Genomic DNA, 22,065 nt, shown 5'->3' on the forward strand with positions numbered 1-22,065 from the left:
ACACACACACACACACACACACACTATGAGAGGGGTGTGTTCATGGATCATGGAGGACGATGGCTGAGATTGAGGAGGTTAAATCTGATCTATCCAGTGCTGACCACAGCATCCTCACATCAGCCCTGCATCAGTGTGTGTGTGTGTGTGTGTGTGTGTGTGTGTGTGTGTGTGTGTGTGTGTGTGTGTGTGTGTGTGTGTGTGTGTGTTATATAACAGGTTTAATCTGCCTGTAGGATCTGACTGTGGCAGCTGAGCCTCTTACCTGTAAACCAGGTGTGTCAGGTGGAAACTGAGGGCCTGAGATGCAGAAACTGAACTCTGCTCAGAGCTGTTCCCTCTCTAATGATCCTCACCTCCTGATATTTGGCCTTAAATGTGCTGGTTGTGGAGCTGAGCTGTGAGCATCTCCTCTCTTGTCCCTTTTTGACTGAACTGATGAAGCTGTGGCTCCAGGAGCTCAGACTGGAGCTCAGCGAGCACCAACTCTCTGCTGGGCCGGGGCCAAACACCAGCTCCGTCAGGGACTGGGTCAGGGTCAGGGTTTGACTGCTGTGCTGCAGCGATCGCTGATCATTTATCTCTCTGATTCACATGGCAGGATGTCCTTTCTGACTCATGTTTGTGCGTTCACATTTCTCCTCTGCTCTAAGTCACACATGGCAGAGTTAGGTGTGTACTGTACTGTGATGGACTGACGCTTCATGCTGACACATCCACATTGCTCCAACTTCGCTCCGTGCTGATGGAAAACCAAACCAGTTCTTGGTAGAAACATGATAAGATCCAACCCAGCACAGAGCAGCGCTGGTGGACGGGGGTTTCTGTGCTGCGCAGAGCTGCGCAGAGCTGCGCAGAGCTGCGCAGAGCTGCGCAGAGCGGCGCAGAGCGGCGCAGAGCGGCGCAGAGCGGCGCTGAGTCCTGACAGAGCTGTGGAGTGTTGGTCGAACACTTTTTGCTTTTGTTGACTGGAAGTGGATCATTTGAATACATGAACAGAGTACAGGAGATGAAGGATGCTGACTGTCCTGCAGCGGTGTGTGTGTGTGTGTGTGTGTGTGTGTGTGTGTGTGTGTGTGTGTGTGTTTGTGTGTGTGTGAGTGTGTGTCTCTGTATGGTGTGTGTGTGTGTGTGTGTGTGTGTGTGTGTGTGTGTGTGTGTGTGTGTGTGTGTGTGTGTTTGTGTGTGTGTGTGTGTGTGTCTCTGTATGGTGTGTGTGTGTGTGTGTGTGTGTGTGTGTGTGTGTGTGTGTGTCTCTGTATGGTGTGTGTGTGTGTGTGTGTGTGTGTGTGTGTGTGTGTGAGTGTGTGTCTCTGTATGGTGTGTGAGTGTGTGTGTGTGTGTGTGTGTGTGTGTGTGTGTGTGTGTGTGTGTGTGTGTGTGTGTGTGTGTGTGTGTGTGTGTGTGTGTGTGTGTGTGTGTTAGGGTAACTGTGTAACCTTAGAGCCTGTTACTCTCACAGTTTGGTAGTTTGATTTCTCTGACCTTGTTTTTGTCTGTTAACAACTTTTTTTGATTTGTTTTTGTTTGTTTTGCTAAATATTGAATCTTAGCTCGTCCTGTGGTCCATGGGCAGTCATCATTCAGGGCCCAACAGATGTTCTTCAGGCTCTGCAGTGTGTGTGTGAGTGTGTGTGTGTGTGTGTGTGTGTGTGTGTGTGTGTGTGTGTGTGTGTCTCTGTATGGTGTGTGAGTGTGTGTGTGTGTGTGTGTGTGTGTGTGTGTCTCTGTATGGTGTGTGAGTGAGTGTGTGTCTCTGTATGGTGTGTGTGTGAGTGTGTGTCTCTGCATGGTGTGTGTGTGTGAGTGTGTGTCTCTGTATGGTGTGTGTGTGAGTGTGTGTCTCTGCATGGTGTGTGTGTGTGAGTGTGTGTCTCTGTATGGTGTGTGTGTGTGTGTGTGTGTGTGTGTGTGTGTGTGTGTGTGTGTGTGTGTGTGTGTGTGAGTGTGTGAGTGTGTGAGTGTGTGTGTGTGTGTGTGTGTGTGTATGGTGTGTGTGTGTGTGTGTGTGTGTGTGTGTGAGTGTGTGAGTGTGTGTGTGTGTATGGTGTGTGTGTGAGTGTGTGTGTGTGAGTGTGTGTCTCTGTATGGTGTGTGAGTGTGTGTGTGTGTGTGAGTGTGAGTGTGTGTCTCTGCATGGTGTGTGTGAGTGTGAGTGTGTCTCTGTATGGTGTGTGTGTGAGTGTATGTGAGTGTGTGTGCATGGTGAGTGTGTGTCTCTGCATGGTGTGTGTGTGTGTGAGTGTGTGTCTCTGTATGGTGTGTGTGCATGGTGAGTGTGTGTCTCTGTATGGTGTGTGTGTGTGAGTGTGAGTGTGTCTCTGCATGGTGTGTGTCTCTGCATGGTGTGTGAGTGTGTGAGTGTGTGTGTGTGTATGGTGAGTGTGTGTCTCTGTATGGTGTGTGTGAGTGTGTGTCTCTGTATGGTGTGTGTGTCCATGTGTGTCCATCCCTCTGTCCATCCTGACCCAGATCTCTGACAGAGACCAGCTGCTCTCAGAGCGACGTGGTGCTGCCATCAGCAGAACGGCTCAGGGAGATAAATGTCAGATTGGAGCTCTGCTGAGCCTCTTGATGCAGCTCAGGACTCGCGCTTTGTTTAACAGATACACAAACACTTCTCAGCCAACTGCTGCAGCTGCTGCCGGCGTTGTTTTGTCTTTGTTTTAATTAACGTCGTTAGCATAAAGTAAGCCTTCGTGCTGCCTACAGGGGGACTGTCTGATGTTAGAGGCACTGAACCAGTCCGATGGATAACAAGCAGGAAACAAAATGTTTCAAAAACAAGTGAGCCATGAAAATTCTGACGTCCCTTTTCTTCATCTGCCCTCAGTGGGAAATACTTTCAGTGTTCTTGTTTTCCACGAGTCGTTCAGGAGGACGTGTTGTTCAGAAAAATCAGGGCTTTAATCTAAAATTCACCTGTGTCTTTTCTACAAGTCCAGAAAGACTCAGACTTGGATTCTTCAGATCAGACCAGCTCTCAGTCTGTTTCAGAGGGTTGTTGATGTTTTATTTAGTCACAGAGAAACGTTTATCCAGGGAAACTCCCGACAGGAACAGTATGAATATGTCTCCAACCACTCGGACAGTTGACCCGGTCCATAGTTCAACGGTGAATCAACATAAGAAGATTTGATTAATCCTGCTGAATGTCAACTGTTGACAAAAGAGTGGGATTATATGTTCCAGGTATTCTGAGATTAGCCAGGTAGCATCACACCTCAGAGAAATGTTTCACCTCTCAGCAGAGAAATGAAAGAAACCAGTGACAGAAACTTTTCAGAAACACTTTCTGATTTTTCTCACCGTCCTCCAGATATGAACAGAAAGTTGCTCAATCCTCATCAACAGAAACTCAAGGAGCACTTTCCTTTGACCGTCTCTATGTCCACAGGGTCCACAAACTGTGGAGACTATTGTCTGACAGGAGACAATCACTCCCAGTGTCCTGACCACTGCTGCCCAGATTATCTCAGATGACTTCAGATGAGATTAGGACCCGTCCTAAACTGTGAGGAAGCAGGAAGATTAGAGAGAAGGAGCTGACTGTAGTAACCACGGTAACCACACATCGTCTGGATTCACAGGAGAAGATGGTAACACTGGTTACTGTGGGTCAGATTCAATCATCCAAAATGTTTGATCCACATGTGCATGAAGTGGATTTAATGACTGCTGTCATGCAGTGAGCGTGGTTAGTTTGAGGTGTCAGGGTCAGAGGAGTCATGTGACCAGTTATTCATGTCTCCCTCCCTGTGAACGACACGTGTCATTGGCTGGTTTCTGTGCTCAGACAAAATCTGACAATACGGTCAGAGAGAAACTGTTATTCTTAGATTCCTCCTGTAAATAATTACATACTTTATAAGAGTAGTTCATGTTCAGCTCATATTTTCTATCATGTGCCTTTATTTTATTTATTTATTTATTTTATTATTTTATTCATCTAACTTGTTTTTTTAGAGGTCATATCACTGGCTAACACACTGGAAACTATAGGTGAGCGTCCGGTAACGCTGGCTGTGTTGTTTATGATGAAGTCTTTCCTCAGCAGTCGTGTCCACTGATCGAGGACGTAAAACCCTCTGATCCCCTCACCCTGCAGCTCATCTTCTGACTGCTGACGCAGCCGTTGCTCACCGTGGAAAGCAGCTCGTCGGTCGCGCAGCTCAGCGGGCTCATTAAGATTTTGGGGGAGGGGGGGTGTTGCGTGTGGTTTGGGAGGAGGCGGGTGGAGAGCCAAGGGTCAGTCCAATGGGCAGCTGGGATTACGAGCGGCCCACCATCTGCCATGCAAACAATAATCAGAGCGAGGAAATCAAGCGGCTCAGTGAGCAGCATGTATGTGAGCAGAGTGAACTGGGTTTACGTTGGTGTGAAGTTGGTACCTGATGGACCGACACCTTCTCCATGTCTTCAGGACGTTAAGGTCGTTGATGTTGTTATGAACCTTCACCTCTGTGCAGGAGGCTGCTCAGTGGGCACGCTCACAGACCGATGTACCTGGTTGAACTTTCCATCAGTGGGTCCTCCTGATGTCTTACAGAAACTAAACTGAGGGGCACGTCCAGGTACAGACATGAAACTCCCCCAGAAAAGAGCCAGAAACTCTGTGGGGTGTAGTTTACATGTGAAAGTGACTCATGAAGCACCAATGACCTGAGAAAACACGAGTGCTTCACCTTTTTCATGCTAGTTTGTGTAAAAATCACCGTGTGAACATGAAGCTGCTCTTTCCTGTTTTTTACTGCTGGAAACTTTTCCTTCACAGTCAGTCTGATTTCTCCAGCTCTATCCCAGAACAGTTTTCTTACAGTTTCCTGATATTTATTTACCTATTCAACAACATCAGGGAGTTAATTCTGAGTGGTGTCAAAGGGTTTGAACCAGGCAGAAAATGAGGTCTGTGACCGCTAAAGGTGCTGTTTGGTTTCAGACGCCATCTCTTCGCTCTTCCTCCTCATGAACCACTTCCTCTCTTCTCTGCCTTTGTATTTTTATACTTGAAGACAAACACATCCTGCGTGGGGTTGTTATCAGAAGTCACACCTCTTCCTGATCGGAGAAAAGTCATTTTGGGCTCTGCAGAGCACCACAGGTTGGACAACTTTCACCCAAGGGTGCTGTGACACAAAACCACATTCACTACAGATAAACTCCACCTTTACAAGCTGCATGGACTCTTCTGGGCTCCTCTGGGCCCTCCTGGGCCTTCCTGGGCTCTCCTGGGCTCCCCTGGCTCTCCAGTTTCACCCCACGGCCCTGATCCACGTTACCCAGACTTCCTTTTTATCTCTAATCTGAAAATGTGAAATTAAAGTCTCAGAATAATCCAGGAATAAAAGGAGAACAGATCTCAGAGAGCTGATCTGGATTAATCAGAGTCTGTGAAGTGTTTTCAGACCGTTTTCAGACCGTTTTCAGATCGTTTTCAGATCGTTTTCAAACCGTTCTGATCGTTGGTGTTAATCTGAGTTTCTGATAATGGGCAGATTTATCTTTGAGGAGTGCAGATGCTGCTCCATATGACTCACAGACATGGCGTTATTTTCCCCGCCTTTTCATGAAAGCGTTTGATTATGTCATAGGCTCAGCCATGATTACAGTGATACCCCCCCCCCCTCCTTTGTCCTGTATCTGTAAACTGTAATCTGTGAACTGTTTTAATCCTGATGATAATTAATTTGCATGAAGCAGCAGCATGTGAAGAACAAAGAGGCTCAGCCAAACGTCCTGTTGGTGAATAAACTGTCACCTGGCCTGTAGCAGCTCTAATGAACTGAGCCGCAGAGAAAAACAGTCGTCTTTCTCAGAGGCTGAGTGTGAAGCAGCGGGCGCCGCCTGCGCTCTGAGGTCAGCTCTGAGGTCAGCTCTGAGGTCAGCTCTGAGGTCAGCTCTGAGGTCAGCTCTGAGGTCAGCTCTGAGGTCAGCTCTGAGGTCAGCTCTGAGGTCAGCTCTGAGGTCAGCACAGTGGTCATTTATTGTTCCTTTATCCAGTGTGATGCTGCGGAGACGCGTCAGTGAGGGATTAGCGAGCAGCGGCACATGTCAGGGAGTGAGAGTGTGGACCGGAGCGTGCTGGGAGGACGGAGCATGCTGGGAGGACGGAGCGTGCTGGGAGGACGGAGCGTCATGGGGCTCAGAGCTGCCGGCACACGGCCGACCACGCTTCATTCATCAGCGGGGGGGGGGGCTTAAAATGATGTCACCTTGAGCACATCCTGAAGTCCTCCACGTGTTCTCACCTGCAGACAGATATTTAATACCCAGCATGCACTGCCAGCGCTGGTTGGGAAAATGCTAATCCACGACGGCTGCTGACACCTGCATCAGTTGTTGTTGTTGTTTTTGTTGTTGTTGTTGTTGTTGTTGTTCCACCTCTTTCACTTTCACTTCAATCAGCCTCACGTCAAACCAACTGAGGGCTGAACCCACAGAGGCTCTGCAGTCTCAGACCTGTGGGCTGAACCCACAGAGGCTCTGCAGTCTCAGACCTGTGGGCTGAACCCAGAGAGGGCTGAACCCACGGAGGGCTGAACCCACAGAGGATCTGCAGTCTCAGACCTGTGAGCTGAACCCACAGAGGATCTGCAGTCTCAGACCTGTGGGCTGAACCCACTGAGGGCTGAACCCACGGAGGCTCTGCAGTCTCAGACCTGTGAGCTGAACCCACAGAGGCTCTGCAGTCTCAGACCTGTGAGCTGAACCCACAGAGGGCTGAACCCACGGAGGGCTGAACCAACTGAGGGCTGAACCCACAGAGGGCTGAACCCACGGAGGGCTGAACCCACTGAGGGCTGAACCCACAGAGGGCTGAACCCACAGAGGGCTGAACCCACGGAGGGCTGAACCCACAGAGGCTCTGCAGTCTCAGACCTGTGGGCTGAACCCACAGAGGCTCCGCAGTCTCAGACCTGAGGGCTGAACCCACGGGGGCTCTGCAGTCTCAGACCTGTGGGCTGAACCCACTGAGGGCTGAACCCACGGAGGCTCTGCAGTCTCAGACCTGTGAGCTGAACCCACAGAGGATCTGCAGTCTCAGACCTGTGAGCTGAACCCACAGAGGATCTGCAGTCTCAGACCTGTGGGCTGAACCCACAGAGGGCTGAACCCACGGAGGGCTGAACCCACGGAGGGCTGAACCCACAGAGGCTCTGCAGTCTCAGACCTGTGGGCTGAACCCACTGAGGGCTGAACCCACAGAGGCTCTGCAGTCTCAGACCTGTGGGCTGAACCCACAGAGGGCTGAACCCACGGAGGGCTGAACCCACGGAGGGCTGAACCCACAGAGGCTCTGCAGTCTCAGACCTGTGGGCTGAACCCACTGAGGGCTGAACCCACGGAGGCTCTGCAGTCTCAGACCTGAGGGCTGAACCCACAGAGGGCTGAACCCACAGAGGGCTGAACCCACGGAGGGCTGAACCCACTGAGGGCTGAACCCACGGAGGCTCTGCAGTCTCAGACCTGTGAGCTGAACCCACAGAGGATCTGCAGTCTCAGACCTGTGGGCTGAACCCACAGAGGGCTGAACCCATGGAGGGCTGAACCCACTGAGGGCTGAACCCACAGAGGCTCTGCAGTCTCAGACCTGTGGGCTGAACCCAGAGAGGGCTGAACCCATGGAGGGCTGAACCCACTGAGGGCTGAACCCACAGAGGATCTGCAGTCTCAGACCTGTGGGCTGAACCCACAGAGGCTCTGCAGTCTCAGACCTGTGGGCTGAACCCACAGAGGCTCTGCAGTCTCAGACCTGTGGGCTGAACCCACGGAGGCACTGCAGTCTCAGACCTGGCCCTGGTGGTTCTGCAGAGTTCCCTGGCCTTTCTTTGACTGTGCAGGATGCTTTCACTTGTTCAGCCCGGCCATGACACAGCCAGATGTTTTCCCTGATGATAAAAATCCTGATGCAAACAGGTCTGAACTTAAAACGCAGCCATGCAGATTCACCTGGACGCCTCAGTCTTCCTCTTTCTTCACGGGGTATCAGGGAAAAGTGTTTTTCCGTCCTGGATCCATGCGGCCTGCAGTCGGCTGGGTGGTGTAATCAGGACGGGAACTCGAGCTGTCCCTCACCGGGCCGCTGTGGCCCCACTCATTATCCTATCTCCCATTGTAACCCGCGGTAATTCACCCTCTCATGATTGATGATGTCGCTGTCTGATTACACCAAGACAAAACCCTGAAGATCACCTTTCGCCGCTGTGGCCAACTCCACCAGCTCAGAGAGATGCGCCCGCTGGACGGGGGGCCTGATGAGCGGCTGCCACGTCCGTGTTGAGTTTTTATTATTTCTGAACAGGAAACAGCAAAGAGTCAGAAACTAAAGTGTTTGGAGAACCACTGAAGCCTCAGCTCGGGGTTTGTAAATGAGGAGATGGAAAGGCTTCGTGTTACAGGTGAAATAATGAGTTCACTTCTACAGTCCCTGCAGCGTGGGAGGAGGAGCTGTTATTTTAGACACAAGCTGAGAGCAGGTTCCCAAACTTCTCAGGCCCTGCCACGGGAACACGTCAGTGTGCTGATCCAAACAAAACCCAGACTCCGGCTCTTTGTTGGTAGAGACTGCCTCTGAGCACTGGTTACTCCTCTGGTAGTGGCTCATATTGTTGGAGGTCATTTTCACACTGCATCCCTCAAGGCTCCGTACGGCCTGTGTGTGTGTGTGTGTGTGTGTGTGTGTGTGTGCACAGCAGAGAGAGCTGAGGCATAAAGTATTTAGACCCAGGTCTCCTCTGATCCAGATCATGTCCCCAGCCCGCCTCAAACAAATCAGATAGGTAACCTGTGCTCTTTAAAGTGAGACGGCGAGCCTCATCTCACTGTGCGGCAGGTGGAGACAGATGCCTCGTTATCCGTGCCACAGGGGACAAAACAAGTCCCCGACCCAGCCGCCCCCCCACACTGGCGTTTGGTTTCCAACGCACCGACACAGAGCGACCTTGGAGCGCAGCCGGGCCGTGCTCATCTCTGACCTCGGTGAGCGCAGGTCGCATGCAGAGTCACATTAAAGTTTCAGAGAACCCAAAGGTCCCCGTCAGGAGTGTTAACAGCAGCATTGTCCCGGCTCCCCCTGACTCAAAGGGCCAAGTGTAACAGGGCACCGCCCCCAGTGGTCGGGCCCCCGGGGCTACAGATACAGTGACAGCCTCCAAATCAGTCTGCTGCTCCTTTCTGCGCCTCCACCAGGGAGAAGACTGAAGAGGAGGAGCTGGTTTTTATCTGCTGCAGCTCAATGCGTCGAGCCGAGGGAGAAGTTATTACTGAGGCACGGCGCTCGGCGACACACGGCGGGACGGGACAGTCCAACGGTACCTGGTCACTGTGCATCAGATATAAAATAAATAAATAAATAAATAAATAAATAAAATAAAAAATCAGATTAAAGGATCCAAACTGCTTCTTCATCGTCCCTCAGTCACTTTGATGACGCTGTGTAGATAAATTAGCTTTGGCGCCTAGAACCATATGAACCAACTGGGTCTGTGAGAACCTCAGGGAGAGGTCTCCTGCTGGAGCCCAGAGTCAGGACTAAACATGGTGAGGCTTCAGTCCAGTTTTATGGAGTTCCAGTTTTTCTGGATCAGTCTGTCAGAAGATGTGAGACAGGCCTCATCTCTGACCATGTTCAAGTCCCGGCTGAAAACAGCTCTGTTAGCTTAGCATACGACAACTGAAAGTATTTTATCTGCTCTCTCCTCTTTAATTTAATTAATCATTTTTAATGTTTTATGATGTGATTTTGTGCAGTGGTTTTGTTTTGCCTGCTGTGATTTATTTGATGTTAGCTGTAAGCACTTTGAATTGCCTTGTGTATGAACTGTGCTCTACAAATAAACTCGCCTTAAAAGGTTTTCACACCGTGCTCTGAACTTTTTCTTCTTCTGCTGAGTTTGTCGGTCCAAACCTCCACCCCCTAGTGGACAGGTGAAGAACTGATCTTGTTTTAAGTTGAGGCACTTCCTGTATCAGTACGGTGAAAGCTGAGAGGCAGCAGCTTTGAGTCAAATCTTTCTTTTCTTCTTCTGCTGCTTTGATCAGATGTTGACTCGGGGATATTATCGACCCCCCACTGTTAGAGCTGGATCATATTCATCAAGCAGCGCGCGGCGTAACGTTTTCACATCTGTGTTTTCAGTGGAAACAATAAAAACACCTGCTGCAGATTAGTGACGTCACTCCGACAGTCTGGACGGAGAGGAAGAAGACTGAACACTAAAACAATGTGCTGATAATGACGGAGGGATCCCTGCTCCTCCAGCTCTGATCTGTTTGACGTGCACCATCCACTGTTTCCTTCTGTTGAAGAGTTTTAAATGTGCTGCATCTTCCTCTGGTTCATCCTCAGAGCTCTGGGCTGTGACTGACCTCAGTGAGGAGCTTTTTAATGACGCTCTCAGCTGGGCTCAGGTTGGAAAACTAAGACGGTGAATCAGGTCGGACATTTTCGGCAGCGTTCAGAATAATTTGTTTCTGCTCTTCCTACAGAAAACTTTGTGTAGAGGCAAATCTCCACGAGGAAATGAAGTAACTGATTATTTCACGTTGGATATCAAACACTGTGGGTCCTGCAGCAGGAGCCTGTCCCACAAACCGTCTCCTCTGAGCATCACTTGTTAAATTTCTGCTGCGCAGACGTAACAAATGATGCATTTGAAACTGGAGGTTAACAAAAATCACTTTGCAGAGCAGGCAGGTTTCTCTGTCTGTGTGAAATGCAGCTTTGCTTATTTCCTGCCTTTAGAGACAACTTTTTAAAAACTTCAGCTCCTAACTACGTCTGAATGTTTTACCTTCTTCATCCTGATCGCTGCTGCGTGTGCAACACAGACATGAACGACACCCGATGGCTCACTTTAAACTGTTTAGGGTCCGAGGCCTGAGCTGAGGACACCTTCTGGTTATGTTTTTTTTCTTACACTGGGTTCATATGAGCTCAAATGGGCCCACACGTAACGCTTGAAATAATTTAGAAAACATATTTTCAGAGGTTTAATGACAATAATAACAGACAAAAAATAAACTTGAATCACAAGTTAAAATGTGCTCCTGGAGCTGATTAACAGTGATATTTATTGGTCCTCTTTGGATCATTTCAGTCCAGTTAAAAATCTCTGAATCAGTAAAATAGAAGTGCCTCTCTGAGGATGATGAGCCTGGAGAAAAACTGGAGGGTTTGCTGCCACCTGGTGGCTTAGTTGTAAACCAACACAAATTTCCCAGCAGAGCAAAACTCTGAGTGAACAGGAAACGTTTCAGAACTGACGCCAACAAAGTGCTTTGAGTCCAAAAGTCTGTAGAAATGATCGATACTGAAACCAGTTTGTTTTCCATCCTGATGGTCGGGCCGGACATGAAGCTATTTCTTTAAAAAGCGTTTTCAGTCCTGATGCTCCGTCGACCTCCTGAGGTGGCGCCGCAGCATATATCCAAACACACAAGTGTTCACGATGAACTCGATGGAGCCGATAGATGAGATGCCGTAGTTCACGTAGAGGAAGCCGCCGACTGTGGGGGCGATTGTGCGGAGGAGGGACTGGACGGATGCACACAGTCCCATCATTGTGCCTGTAAAAATCAAATCAAAGGATCATCAAACAGCCTGAGGGAAATATCGTGATTTTCTTAGTTTGAGGTGAAACTGCTGTTTTTGAATTTGTTCATGAGATATTTGTTTTAAGGTAAAGGACTGTGACATGTGAGCAGAGCAGAGTGATGGTTTACCTGTGTCAGAGGACGGGACGCTCTTGGTCAGCATGCTGTCAGTGATGACGCCGAACACGCTGAGAGAAAACATCATGGGGACGACGATGATGCAGAACTGGAACACGTTCTGCATGTTGGCCTGCAGGACGGCGGGAAAGTGTCAGAGCGAGAGGGTTACTGATCTTTATTTTTAACCATCAGATCATCAGATCATCAGCTGTTTTTAACTTATCTAACACACAGCCAGGACGACCTGCAGGACGACGGGAAAGTGTCAGAGCGAGAGAGGGTCACTGATCTTTATTTTTACCATCAGATCATCAGCTTTTTATTTATTTATTTATCTAACACACAGCCAGGACGACCTGCAGGACGACGAGAAAGTGTCAGAGCGAGAGAGGGTCACTGATCTTTATTTTTACCATCAGATCATCAGATCATCAGCTGTTTTTAACTTATCTAACACACAGCCAGGACGACCTGCAGGACAATAGGAAAGTGTCAGAGCAGGAGAGGGTCACTGATCTTTATTTTTACCATCAGATCATCAGCTGTTTTTAACTTATCTAACACACAGCCAGGACGACCTGCAGGACAATAGGAAAGTGTCAGAGCGAGAGAGGGTCACTGATCTTTATTTTTAACCATCAGATCATCAGCTGTTTTTAACTTATCTAACACACAGCCAGGACGACTGATCGTTAAGAGCTGCTAACGAGAGGAAACATCAGGAACCAGAGACAAGGGTGTGTGTGTTTGTGTGTGTGTGTGTGTTTGTGTGTGTCTGTGTGTGTGTGTGTGTGTGTGTGTGTGTGTGTGTGTGTGTGTGTGTGTGTACCTGAGCCAGTCCGACCAGAGCAGACCCCCCGATGGATGTGAGCAGCAGAGCGTGGTCAGAGAACCTGGCGGTGAGTCTGCCGATCACCAGCCCCTGCATGAGCTGATCAAAGGATCCACAGTTAGAAAAACGTCTCTGAGCCTAACTCCAACACTTTCTGACAGTCTGAGCCACCAACACCAGGAGATCTGCTCTCACCATCTGCACCACCCCAAAATAAGCCATCAGATAACCGTTCTGCTGAGGCTCCAGCTTGAAAAACTCCAGAGCAATGATGGAGAACATCACCTGGAAAATCCCTTCAGCACAAAGACAAAACCTCAGAGATTCATCTCTAAAATAAAACGTAAAGGTGAACAAAAACGGAGCAGTCTGAGATCATCGTACTCACCTGAAGGCAAACCTGAAATTATCTTCACAAGGAAAGTCGGCGTCACACCAGGATACTTCATCAGTCTGACGATTTCTCCCAAACTGAACACGGATTTCTTTTTGTCCTGAGCTGCAGCGTGACAGAAAACAAAACACGGCTCAAAGCAGAGTCACCAGAACGACAGCAGAACGTCAGCAAAGAGAAAAACTGTCAGCGCAAAAACCAGCAACAGATCCAACCAGAGAAAAGCCCAACACTGGAAACGCTCTGCTCCATTTTTATTCTTCTCCAAAAGATGAAAACAGGTGGAGGGGAAGAGGTGGAGGTGAAGAGGTGGAGGGGAAGAGGTGGAGGTGAGGAGGTGGAGGTGAGGAGGTGGAGGTGAGGAGGTGGAGGTGAAGAGGTGGAGAGGTGGAGATGAAGAGGTGGAGACAAGGGGTGGAGGCGAAGAGGTGGAGGTGAAGAGGTGGAGGCGAGGAGGTGGAGGTGAAGAGGTGGAGGCGAGGAGGTGGAGGTGAAGAGGTGGAGGTGAAGAGGTGGAGGTGAAGAGGTGGAGGTGGAGGTGAGGAGGTGGAGGTGAAGAGGGGTAGGTGAGGAGGTGGAGGTGAAGAGGTGGAGGTGAAGAGGTGAAGAGGTGGAGGTGAGGAGTTGGAGGGGAAGAGGTGAAGAGGTGAAGAGGTGAAGGTGAGGAGGTGGAGGTGAGGAGGTGGAGGTGAAGAGGTGGAGGCGAAGAGGTGGAGGCGAAGAGGTGGAGGTGAAGAGGTGGAGGCGAGGAGGTGGAGGTGAAGAGGTGGAGGCGAGGAGGTGGAGGTGAAGAGGTGGAGGTGGAGGTGAGGAGGTGGAGCTGAAGAGGGGTAGGTGAGGAGGTGGAGGTGGAGGTGAAGAGGTGGAGGTGAAGAGGTGAAGAGGTGGAGGTGAGGAGGTGGAGGGGAAGAGGTGGAGGTGAAGAGGTGAAGGTGAGGAGGTGGAGGTGAGGAGGTGGAGGTGAAGAGGGGTAGGTGAGGAGGTGGAGGTGAGGAGGTGGAGGTGAAGAGGTGGAGGTGAGGAGGTGGAGTTGAAGAGGTGGAGGTGAGGAGGTGGAGTTGAAGAGGTGGAGGTGAGGAGGTGGAGGGGAAGAGGTGAAAGAGTGGAGGTGAGGAGGTGGAGGTGAAGAGGTGGAGGTGAAGAGGTGAGGAGGTGGAGGTGAGAAGAGGTGAAGAGGTGAAGAGGTGAAGAGGTGAAGGTGAAGAGGTGGAGGTGAAGAGGTGGAGGGGAAGAGGTGGAGGTGTGGAGGTGGAGGTGAGGAGGTGGAGGTGGAGGTGGAGGTGAAGCAGAAGTCTTATCCACTCCAGGCTGTAAAATCATTTCTGAGTTTTCTTGTTTTTGACCTGAATCCTCTTTTTTCTCCGTCCTTTGAATCTCACCTCAGGAACATGACGGAAACATCCGCCTTCCACCTCCACCCTACCCTCTCCTTTCCCACCACCCAAACCCTTATTCATGCTTTATAACCTAAATACTGCCCCCTCCCACCCAGATCTCCACACCACCCTGACCCCATCACCAGGACCATGACGATCAGTGGGTCTTTCTTCCACTGACCGTCTTAAACTCAGACTCTCTCCTTTAAACCAGACTCAGACCCCCCCCCCCTTCAAGACCTGACCCCCATCACCAGGACCATGTACTGTTGGGTCTTTCTTCCACTGATGGTCTTAAACTCAGACTCACTCCTTTAAACCAGACTCAGACCCCCCCCCCTCAGGACCTGACCCCTGTCAGCTGAATCTTTTCTCCCTGTTTTTGTGTTTGTTTCTTTCCTGTAAAGTGTCTTTGAGTTTCTGTAGAAAGCGCTTTATGAATCTGATTTATTATTATTATTATTATTTTAAAAACAGCTCCAAGTGGACACTTGAGGAACTGCAGGTTTGTTCCCTTTGATTGATCAGTGTTTAAGGAAAATGTCTTTAAAGAAATCTCTGAAAACACTTGAGGCAGTTTCTGTATTGAAGGCAGAAAAGTGGCTTCAGTCGGGCTCAGAGCTTAAAGAATCGATCTCCGTCCTGACGACTGATCGGCCTTTTTGCTCTTGTTTGCAGATTTCTGCTGGAGCTTCTCCTCCCTGCGCTGCTTGTTGATTTCAGACGCCTCCTCCCTCAGTTTTTCCAGCTGGCTCTTGTACACGTCCCTCTCTCCTGTCAGAGCCATGATCTTCCTGCTCTGGGCTCTAACTTTGGCCTTGCACCGCTGGAGCTGCAGAAACACCTGCGTCAGACTCTGCTTCTGCTCCTCACACAGTCTCTGAGTCCTCCTCAGCTCCTCAGTCTGAGCCAGCAGCTCCTGCCTCCTCAGGAGCAGCTTCTTCTCTAAGGCCTCCCTGGCCTGGGCAGGACGCTCTGTGCTTGGTTTTCTGAGGGGCGGGGGGCGGCGTTGACCTGTGACTGTCACGTTGTTCGGCGGCGCCATCAGCTGGTCTTGGAGGGCGTCCTCACACCTCTGGAGCTTCTGCTTCATGGAGCCAGACTCGGTTTTGAAGAAGTCCCTCTCCTGCTGGAGCTTCTCGTTGTCCTTCTGCAGTTTGTCGTTGTCCTTCCTGAGCTGAAGGAGCAGCTTGGTCAGCTCTCTGTGCTGACCCTCCTTACTCCTCAGGGCTGACAGCTGGCTGCAGACGGTTTCACGCTGCTGCCGGGATTCGCTCTGGCTCTGCTGCCACTTGTAGCTGAGGCCGTCTCTCTCCTTCAGAGCTTTGTCCAGCTGAACCTTCAGGTTGTGTGTTTGGCTCCTCTGTTTGGTGGAGGCCTGTTGCACCAACTGCAGCTCCTTCTTCACCGAGTCCAGCTCGTCCCTCAGGGTCTCGGTCTGCTTGTGAGCCCACCTCAGATCTGTTTCCTGGAGGCTGCACTTTTTCTCCAGAACTGAAACTTCTTTCCTCAGTTTCACGAGATCTCTTCTCTCCAGATCAGCGTTTTTCTTCTCCTCGCTCGGTGTAAAATGACCTTTCTTCTTCCTGAAGGTTTGTTCCTCTCGAGTCGCCTCATTCTGCAGCTTCAGGCAGAAACGTTCCCAGTCAGCGTGGAGGCGAGGTGATGAGCAGTCGCCCTGCTGAAGGCCTGACTCTGTGTGTCCCATGAAGCGCGGCTCTGACGGGTTTGTCTCAGCAGAGGTCATGCTGTCTGTTGATTTAGTCTGACTCAGGAAATCGATGCAGTTTGAACCCATCTCCTGCCACAGTGTCCTTGGGCAAACCCTGAACTCAAAGCTGCTCCTGGTGACATCGTTTACTTATGAACTGATTGTTGATACCACACTGGGGTCTCTTTGGCGCCACCTGTTTATTTTTAAACAAGCAACACCTCCATCAGTGATTTATTTTTAAAGGATGTCTCCAGTAATGAAGGACAGAGCAGAGTGGTTCTGTTGGTGTTTTTTTAGGTGGTTCTGTTATTTTTTGTTTTTGTTTTGTAGGTGTTTCTGGGTCTGTTTTTTTTTTTGGGGGGGGGGGGGGGGGGGGGGGTTAGATGTTGCTGTTGTTGTTGTTTTTTTTTGGGTGTTTCTGGGTCTGTTTTGTTTTGTGTTTTTGGTGGGGGGGGGGTTAGATGTTGCTGTTGTTTTGCTGTTGATGCAGAGATCTGACCGTCACATCCTGAATTCAGCACGTTCGTATCCTTCCTGCTTAACTCAGCGACTTTTCGAGCGAGCTGTGAGGAACGTGCTCGACCTGCAGGTCTCTACGTTTTTACCTCACCAGTTGAAAGTTTACGTCTTTGTTTAAGCTTCAGATGCTCTGAAACGCTGCGTCTGTGCTGCTGAAAGTTGAAGGACCAGAGGAAGCAGAGAGGGTCTTACTTTGGGCCGTTGAAGCTTGAGATTTGGTGGATTTGGGGATAAAGTTTAAAACCAGGATTAAACTGAAGAGACTCCCCGCAGCACCCACACACGCCGTGAACGTCTCCCTGGAAAAGAATAAATGCAGCGTTTCAGACACCTGAGCATCCAGAGACAGGTTACCTCAGGTTTGTGTTTACGTCTGAAGCTCTCGTTCTCATCATGAAAAACACTTTTAGCGACGGAAAGGTTCAAGTTAAAATCCTGAGTTTGTGTGGGCGGAGACTCACCCGTAGCGTGTGATCAGAAGGCCGCCCAGCGTGGAGCCGGCGATCATACCGATCCCAAAACACAGACCCAGTTTGGATAAAGCTTCGGCCCGTTTCTCCGGTTCTGAGAGGTCTGCCACGACCATCTGAGACGCTGCAGACGACAGAGGAACACACACAGTGAATGTAATCATATTCAGGATAAAACAGCTTCTGGACCGAGCCCAGGTCGTGATGTCACTTCCTCTTGTCATAGGGTAGAGGCTAAACACGTGAGCATAACGTTCAATCAAAAAGTCAACCTTCAGCAACGTGTCAGGAACAGTTTTCAGCTTTAAGGAAACTTATCACACTGAGACAAGGATCAACCGTCGTGTGAAAAACACTTTGATCCAAAGACGAGCTGCAGCGTGTCAGGGACGGCGTCAGAATCTGAAGAGGAGAAATCTGGAGCTGAAACCACCCTGAAATATAAAATCATCTGTTTCCTCACAGTCAGTCAACAAAGTAAATTCATCAGATTCAGGGAGAGGATTTCATTAAAACAATAACCGGCTCATCGAGTCAGGGTCTGTGCTCACCAGGCAGCACGTGCATGAAGACTGTGGGCAGTTTGTGGATGAACAGCATGGCTGGATGATCTGCGACGGCCAGCAGCAGAAAGAAAACCACCGTTGAGGAACACGCTAGAGACAAGGCCAGCCGCGCTCCGAAGAGGTCTGCAAACCTTCCAAAACAAAAAGCAGTCGTTAGAGAGCCCACCTCTCTGCAGGAGCACGAGTCGTTTCAGGAAACGTCAGATATTTGGCACCAACCTTCCAAACATGGGACCCCCCAGCAGCTGGATCACCCCCACCATGGTTTGTAAATAACCAAACCACAAAGTGTCGAAGCCCAGTTTCTTTGCCAGATACTACAGACAAGAACAAAACGTTAGTTTTCCTTCAGCCGTGGTTTGATGGACATGAACCAGAGCCTGCTGTGGTGATCGTTATCGTTTTGATCTGTGGATTCATTAATCGACTAAAACTAAAAATCATCAAAAACATCTGAAGAAATAAAATCATTTCATGATCATTCAGTTTTATAGACATTAAAAAAACAGAATTCAAATGTTTTGATACTTTGGAGATTTAAAGGCGTCAGCTGACGCACGTATCTGCTTTTTCATTGGTGCAGCAGCAGGATGAGCTGTAACTGAGCAGGATGAGCTGTAACTGTCTGAGCAGGATGAGCTGTAACTGAGCAGGATGAGCTGTAACTGAGCAGGATGAGCTGTAACTGTCTGAGCAGGATGAGCTGTAACTGAGCAGGATGAGCTGTAACTGTCTGAGCAGGATGAGCTGTAACTGAGCAGGATGAGCTGTAACTGTCTGAGCAGGATGAGCTGTAACTGTCTGAGCAGGATGAGCTGTAACTGTCTGAGCAGGATGAGCTGTAACTGAGCAGGATGAGCTGTAACTGAGCAGGATGAGCTGTAACTGTCTGAGCAGGATGAGCTGTAACTGAGCAGGATGAGCTGTAACTGTCTGAGCAGGATGAGCTGAGCTAAAAACGACCTGAGCAAAAAATGAACTGAGTTAAAAACGACCTGCGCTAAAAACGACCTGAGCCTGGACGACTCGTTTTTTCTGCTGCAGAACTTCAGGGAAAACAGGAAATGTAAGTTCGACTGCTTCTGAGTTTTGCTGCTTTTTGTAGTGAACTCTTGGCCTGGGGTTGACTCGTCATTTCACCGTGATGAATGTTTAAAAAACTGTTAAGTAGTAAATTTGAAATAATTTTAACTGAAGGACAGTTATATAACTCATATTTGTGACAGAAAATGTTACATATTTACTTTACTGATGCTGCTTCTGGCTAAAGCCTTGAAGAGAAACTGTTCAAACGTAAAGAAACTGAAACGTCACAAACAGGGAGTGAAGATATGACTGACTGAGTGTAATACTCAGGTGGTCATTAACTGATAATCTGGTAATAGTTAATGAACGGTCATTCATCAACTGGTTATCTGAGCATTGAGCAGCGATAAGTTGTAATAAGTTACTGTAAATTATTATATTAAAGTCATAACACAGATTTAACTGAGCGTGCTCCACCTCAGCCTCCTACAGCCTCATCCTGCTCCAACGTTAACCTCCAGACTGATCTCAGGATTTAACTCAGAGTAACGCTCATTCATTACCACTGTGAGGGATTCATTTACGACACTATAATATAAAATAATCTCATTTTATGGGATTCATTTACTGTTTTAATATTATATTATAAAATAATCTCACTGTAAGGGATTCATTTACTGTTTAAATATTATATTATAAAATAATCTATCAGTGACGATCACCTTGTTTCTGTATGTAAGACATAGTTTAACAAACCTGGATAATGTCTCTTCTATCTACATTATTATATAACAGTGACTCAGGCATCACACAGCACATGATTGATCCTGTAGTTCCTTCACCTGAGTCACCTGAGTGATCAGAGTGATCTCAGTGATCTCAGTGATCTCAGTGATCTCAGTGATCTCAGTGATCAGAGTGATCTCAGTGATCTAAATGATCTCAGTGATCTCAGTGATCTCAGTGATCTAAATGATCTCAGTGATCTGAGTGATCTCAGTGATCTCAGTGATCTGAGTGATCTAAATGATCTCAGTGATCTGGGTGATCTCAGTGATCTCAGTGATCTCAGTGATCTGAATGATCTCAGTGATCAGAGTGATCTAAATGATCTCAGTGATCTGAGTGATCTAAATGATCTCAGTGATCTCAGTGATCTCAGTGATCTGAGTGATCTCAGTGATCTCAGTGATCAGAGTGATCTCAGTGATCTCAGTGATCTCAGTGATCTGAGTGATCTGAGTGATCTCAGTGATCTGAGTGATCTCAGTGATCTCAGTGATCTGAGTGATCTGAGTGATCTCAGTGATCTGAGTGATCTCAGTGATCTCAGTGATCTGAGTGATCTGAGTGATCTCAGTGATCTCAGTGATCTCAGTGATCTGAGTGATCTCAGTGATCAGAGTGATCTCAGTGATCTCAGTGATCAGAGTGATCTCAGTGATCTCAATGATCTCAGTGATCAGAGTGATCTCAGTGATCTCAGTGATCAGAGTGATCTCAGTGATCAGAGTGATCTCAGTGATCTCAGTGATCAGAGTGATCTAAATGATCTCAGTGATCTTGGTGATCTGAGTGATCTCAGTGATCAGAGTGATCTCAGTGATCAGAGTGATCAGAGTGATCTCAGTGATCAGAGTGATCTCAGTGATCTCAGTGATCTAAATGATCTCAGTGATCAGAGTGATCTAAACGATCTCAGTGATCAGAGTGATCTCAGTGATCTCAGTGATCAGAGTGATCAGAGTGATCTCAGTGATCTAAATGATCTCAGTGATCTCAGTGATCTGGGTGATCTGAGTGATCTAAATGATCTCAGTGATCAGAGTGATCTCAGTGATCAGAGTGATCTCAGTGATCTCAGTGATCTAAATGATCTCAGTGATCTCAGTGATCTCAGTGATCAGAGTGATCTCAGTGATCAGAGTGATCTCAGTGATCTAAATGATCTCAGTGATCAGAGTGATCTCAGTGATCTAAATGATCTCAGTGATCTCAGTGATCTCAGTGATCAGAGTGATCTCAGTGATCAGAGTGATCTCAGTGATCTAAATGATCTCAGTGATCAGAGTGATCTCAGTGATCTAAATGATCTCAGTGATCTCAGTGATCTCAGTGATCTAAATGATCTCAGTGATCAGAGTGATCTCAGTGATCTGGGTGTTTTCCTGACCCGATGCAGCAGCTGGACTCCCTGATCCTTGGAGCTTTATGAAAAACTGAACTCTGTTTTTTTAAAAGGCTGAGCTCTAAAAGGAGAGGCGCTGTTTGCTCTGCATTAAAAACCTGACTGAGCTGATTGAAACAAACATGATCATTATTGAGTTTATATCAGCTTCAGATCGATCATGATCATCATCATCATCATCATCATCACCATCATCGTCTTAAAATCTCTTTGAGGACAGTGATTTGTCAGAGATCACTGCTTGTTCCTGTTTCCTTCAACGTCCAACCCGAGCACGGAAATCTCAGCTTCCTGCTCGGAGCGACAGAAAAACTCACCGGGGTGACAGAAAACTGCAGAAACATCCAGGTGATATCCAGGGCCGCGATCAGGTAAACCACATAAATGACCCTGGTCTTCTTCCGCTGGTCGGTACCCTGAGCAGAACCCGCGGGTTTGGAGGTTTCTGGGTCTGTTTCTGTTGTTGGATTCATGTTGTTTCCTCTTGGACAGCGACAGTCAGGCAGTCTGCGCGGTGACTGTGCGGTGACTGAGTAACATGGATCCCTGCAGCGTCAGCAGCCGGATCACAGAGCCATGAGTCCGTAAAAACAACCTTTACCCAGGCGAACTTTCACACAGGTAGCTCACCTCACAGACACCGAGGCTGAACTTTGATACCGATCACAGAGGCTCAGAGGAGGCTTAGAGGAGGCGCGGAGGAGGCGTGACCGGACTGCAGGGTTGCCACTCTCACAGGGTTGCCAGGTCTGCGACTTCCCCGCTAAAATAGGGCTTCCAGCGTTGTCTCATTGCAGTTCAGCCTGAGTTTAAACCTGTGGCCTGTGATTGGCCTGTTCATGGTTATTGACATGTACAGACTTTACAGTTATTTAAAGTTAGGAGCTGCCTCAGGTCAAATACTTCTTCAGTGTAAGTAAGAGTCAACCTGTGAAAATGTTCAAACACTGACTTTATTTACAGTTTCAGTTTGTCCACAAAGCCTCAAAACAAACATGAATAACACTTAGCTCCTACTGTGGACTGCTTTACATTTCCTCATGCTTTGAGTTAATTTAATAATAATAATAATAATAATAATAATAATAATAATAATAATAATAACTATGATAATAATAATAATAATAATAATAATAGAAAACTCACCCAGAGACTCACCCAGAGACTCCTCTGCAGACTCACAGAGAAACCACAGAAAAACCAGCTCAGGAGAAAAACAGCAGCGTGGACTACAGCCTGTCTGCACCGACGTCTTTAAACTAACC

At 48.4% G+C, this 22,065-nt stretch overlaps 1 protein-coding gene across 1 annotated transcript; it reads right to left on the reverse strand.

Moving 5' to 3' along the window:
• Nucleotides 1-11,049: 11,049 nt before the first annotated feature.
• slc67a1 (solute carrier family 67 member 1) lies at nt 11,050-21,501 on the reverse strand. The gene is made up of 10 exons (XM_074666590.1): nt 21,118-21,501; nt 17,806-17,903; nt 17,572-17,717; nt 17,012-17,144; nt 16,743-16,849; nt 12,936-13,046; nt 12,743-12,843; nt 12,545-12,646; nt 11,725-11,845; nt 11,050-11,568 (listed from the first exon to the last, which is right to left on the reverse strand). Exons 1-10 carry the CDS (start codon nt 21,271-21,273, stop codon nt 11,381-11,383), a joined length of 1,263 nt encoding a protein of 420 aa, XP_074522691.1. The 5' UTR covers nt 21,274-21,501; the 3' UTR covers nt 11,050-11,380.
• Nucleotides 21,502-22,065: the final 564 nt, after the last annotated feature.

The sequence above is a fragment of the Halichoeres trimaculatus genome, unplaced genomic scaffold (genome assembly GCF_033239565.1).
Source record: "Halichoeres trimaculatus isolate MK-OKI-2021-1 unplaced genomic scaffold, fHalTri1.1 fHalTri1_scaffold_3, whole genome shotgun sequence".
Taxonomy (NCBI): Eukaryota; Metazoa; Chordata; class Actinopteri; order Labriformes; family Labridae; genus Halichoeres; species Halichoeres trimaculatus.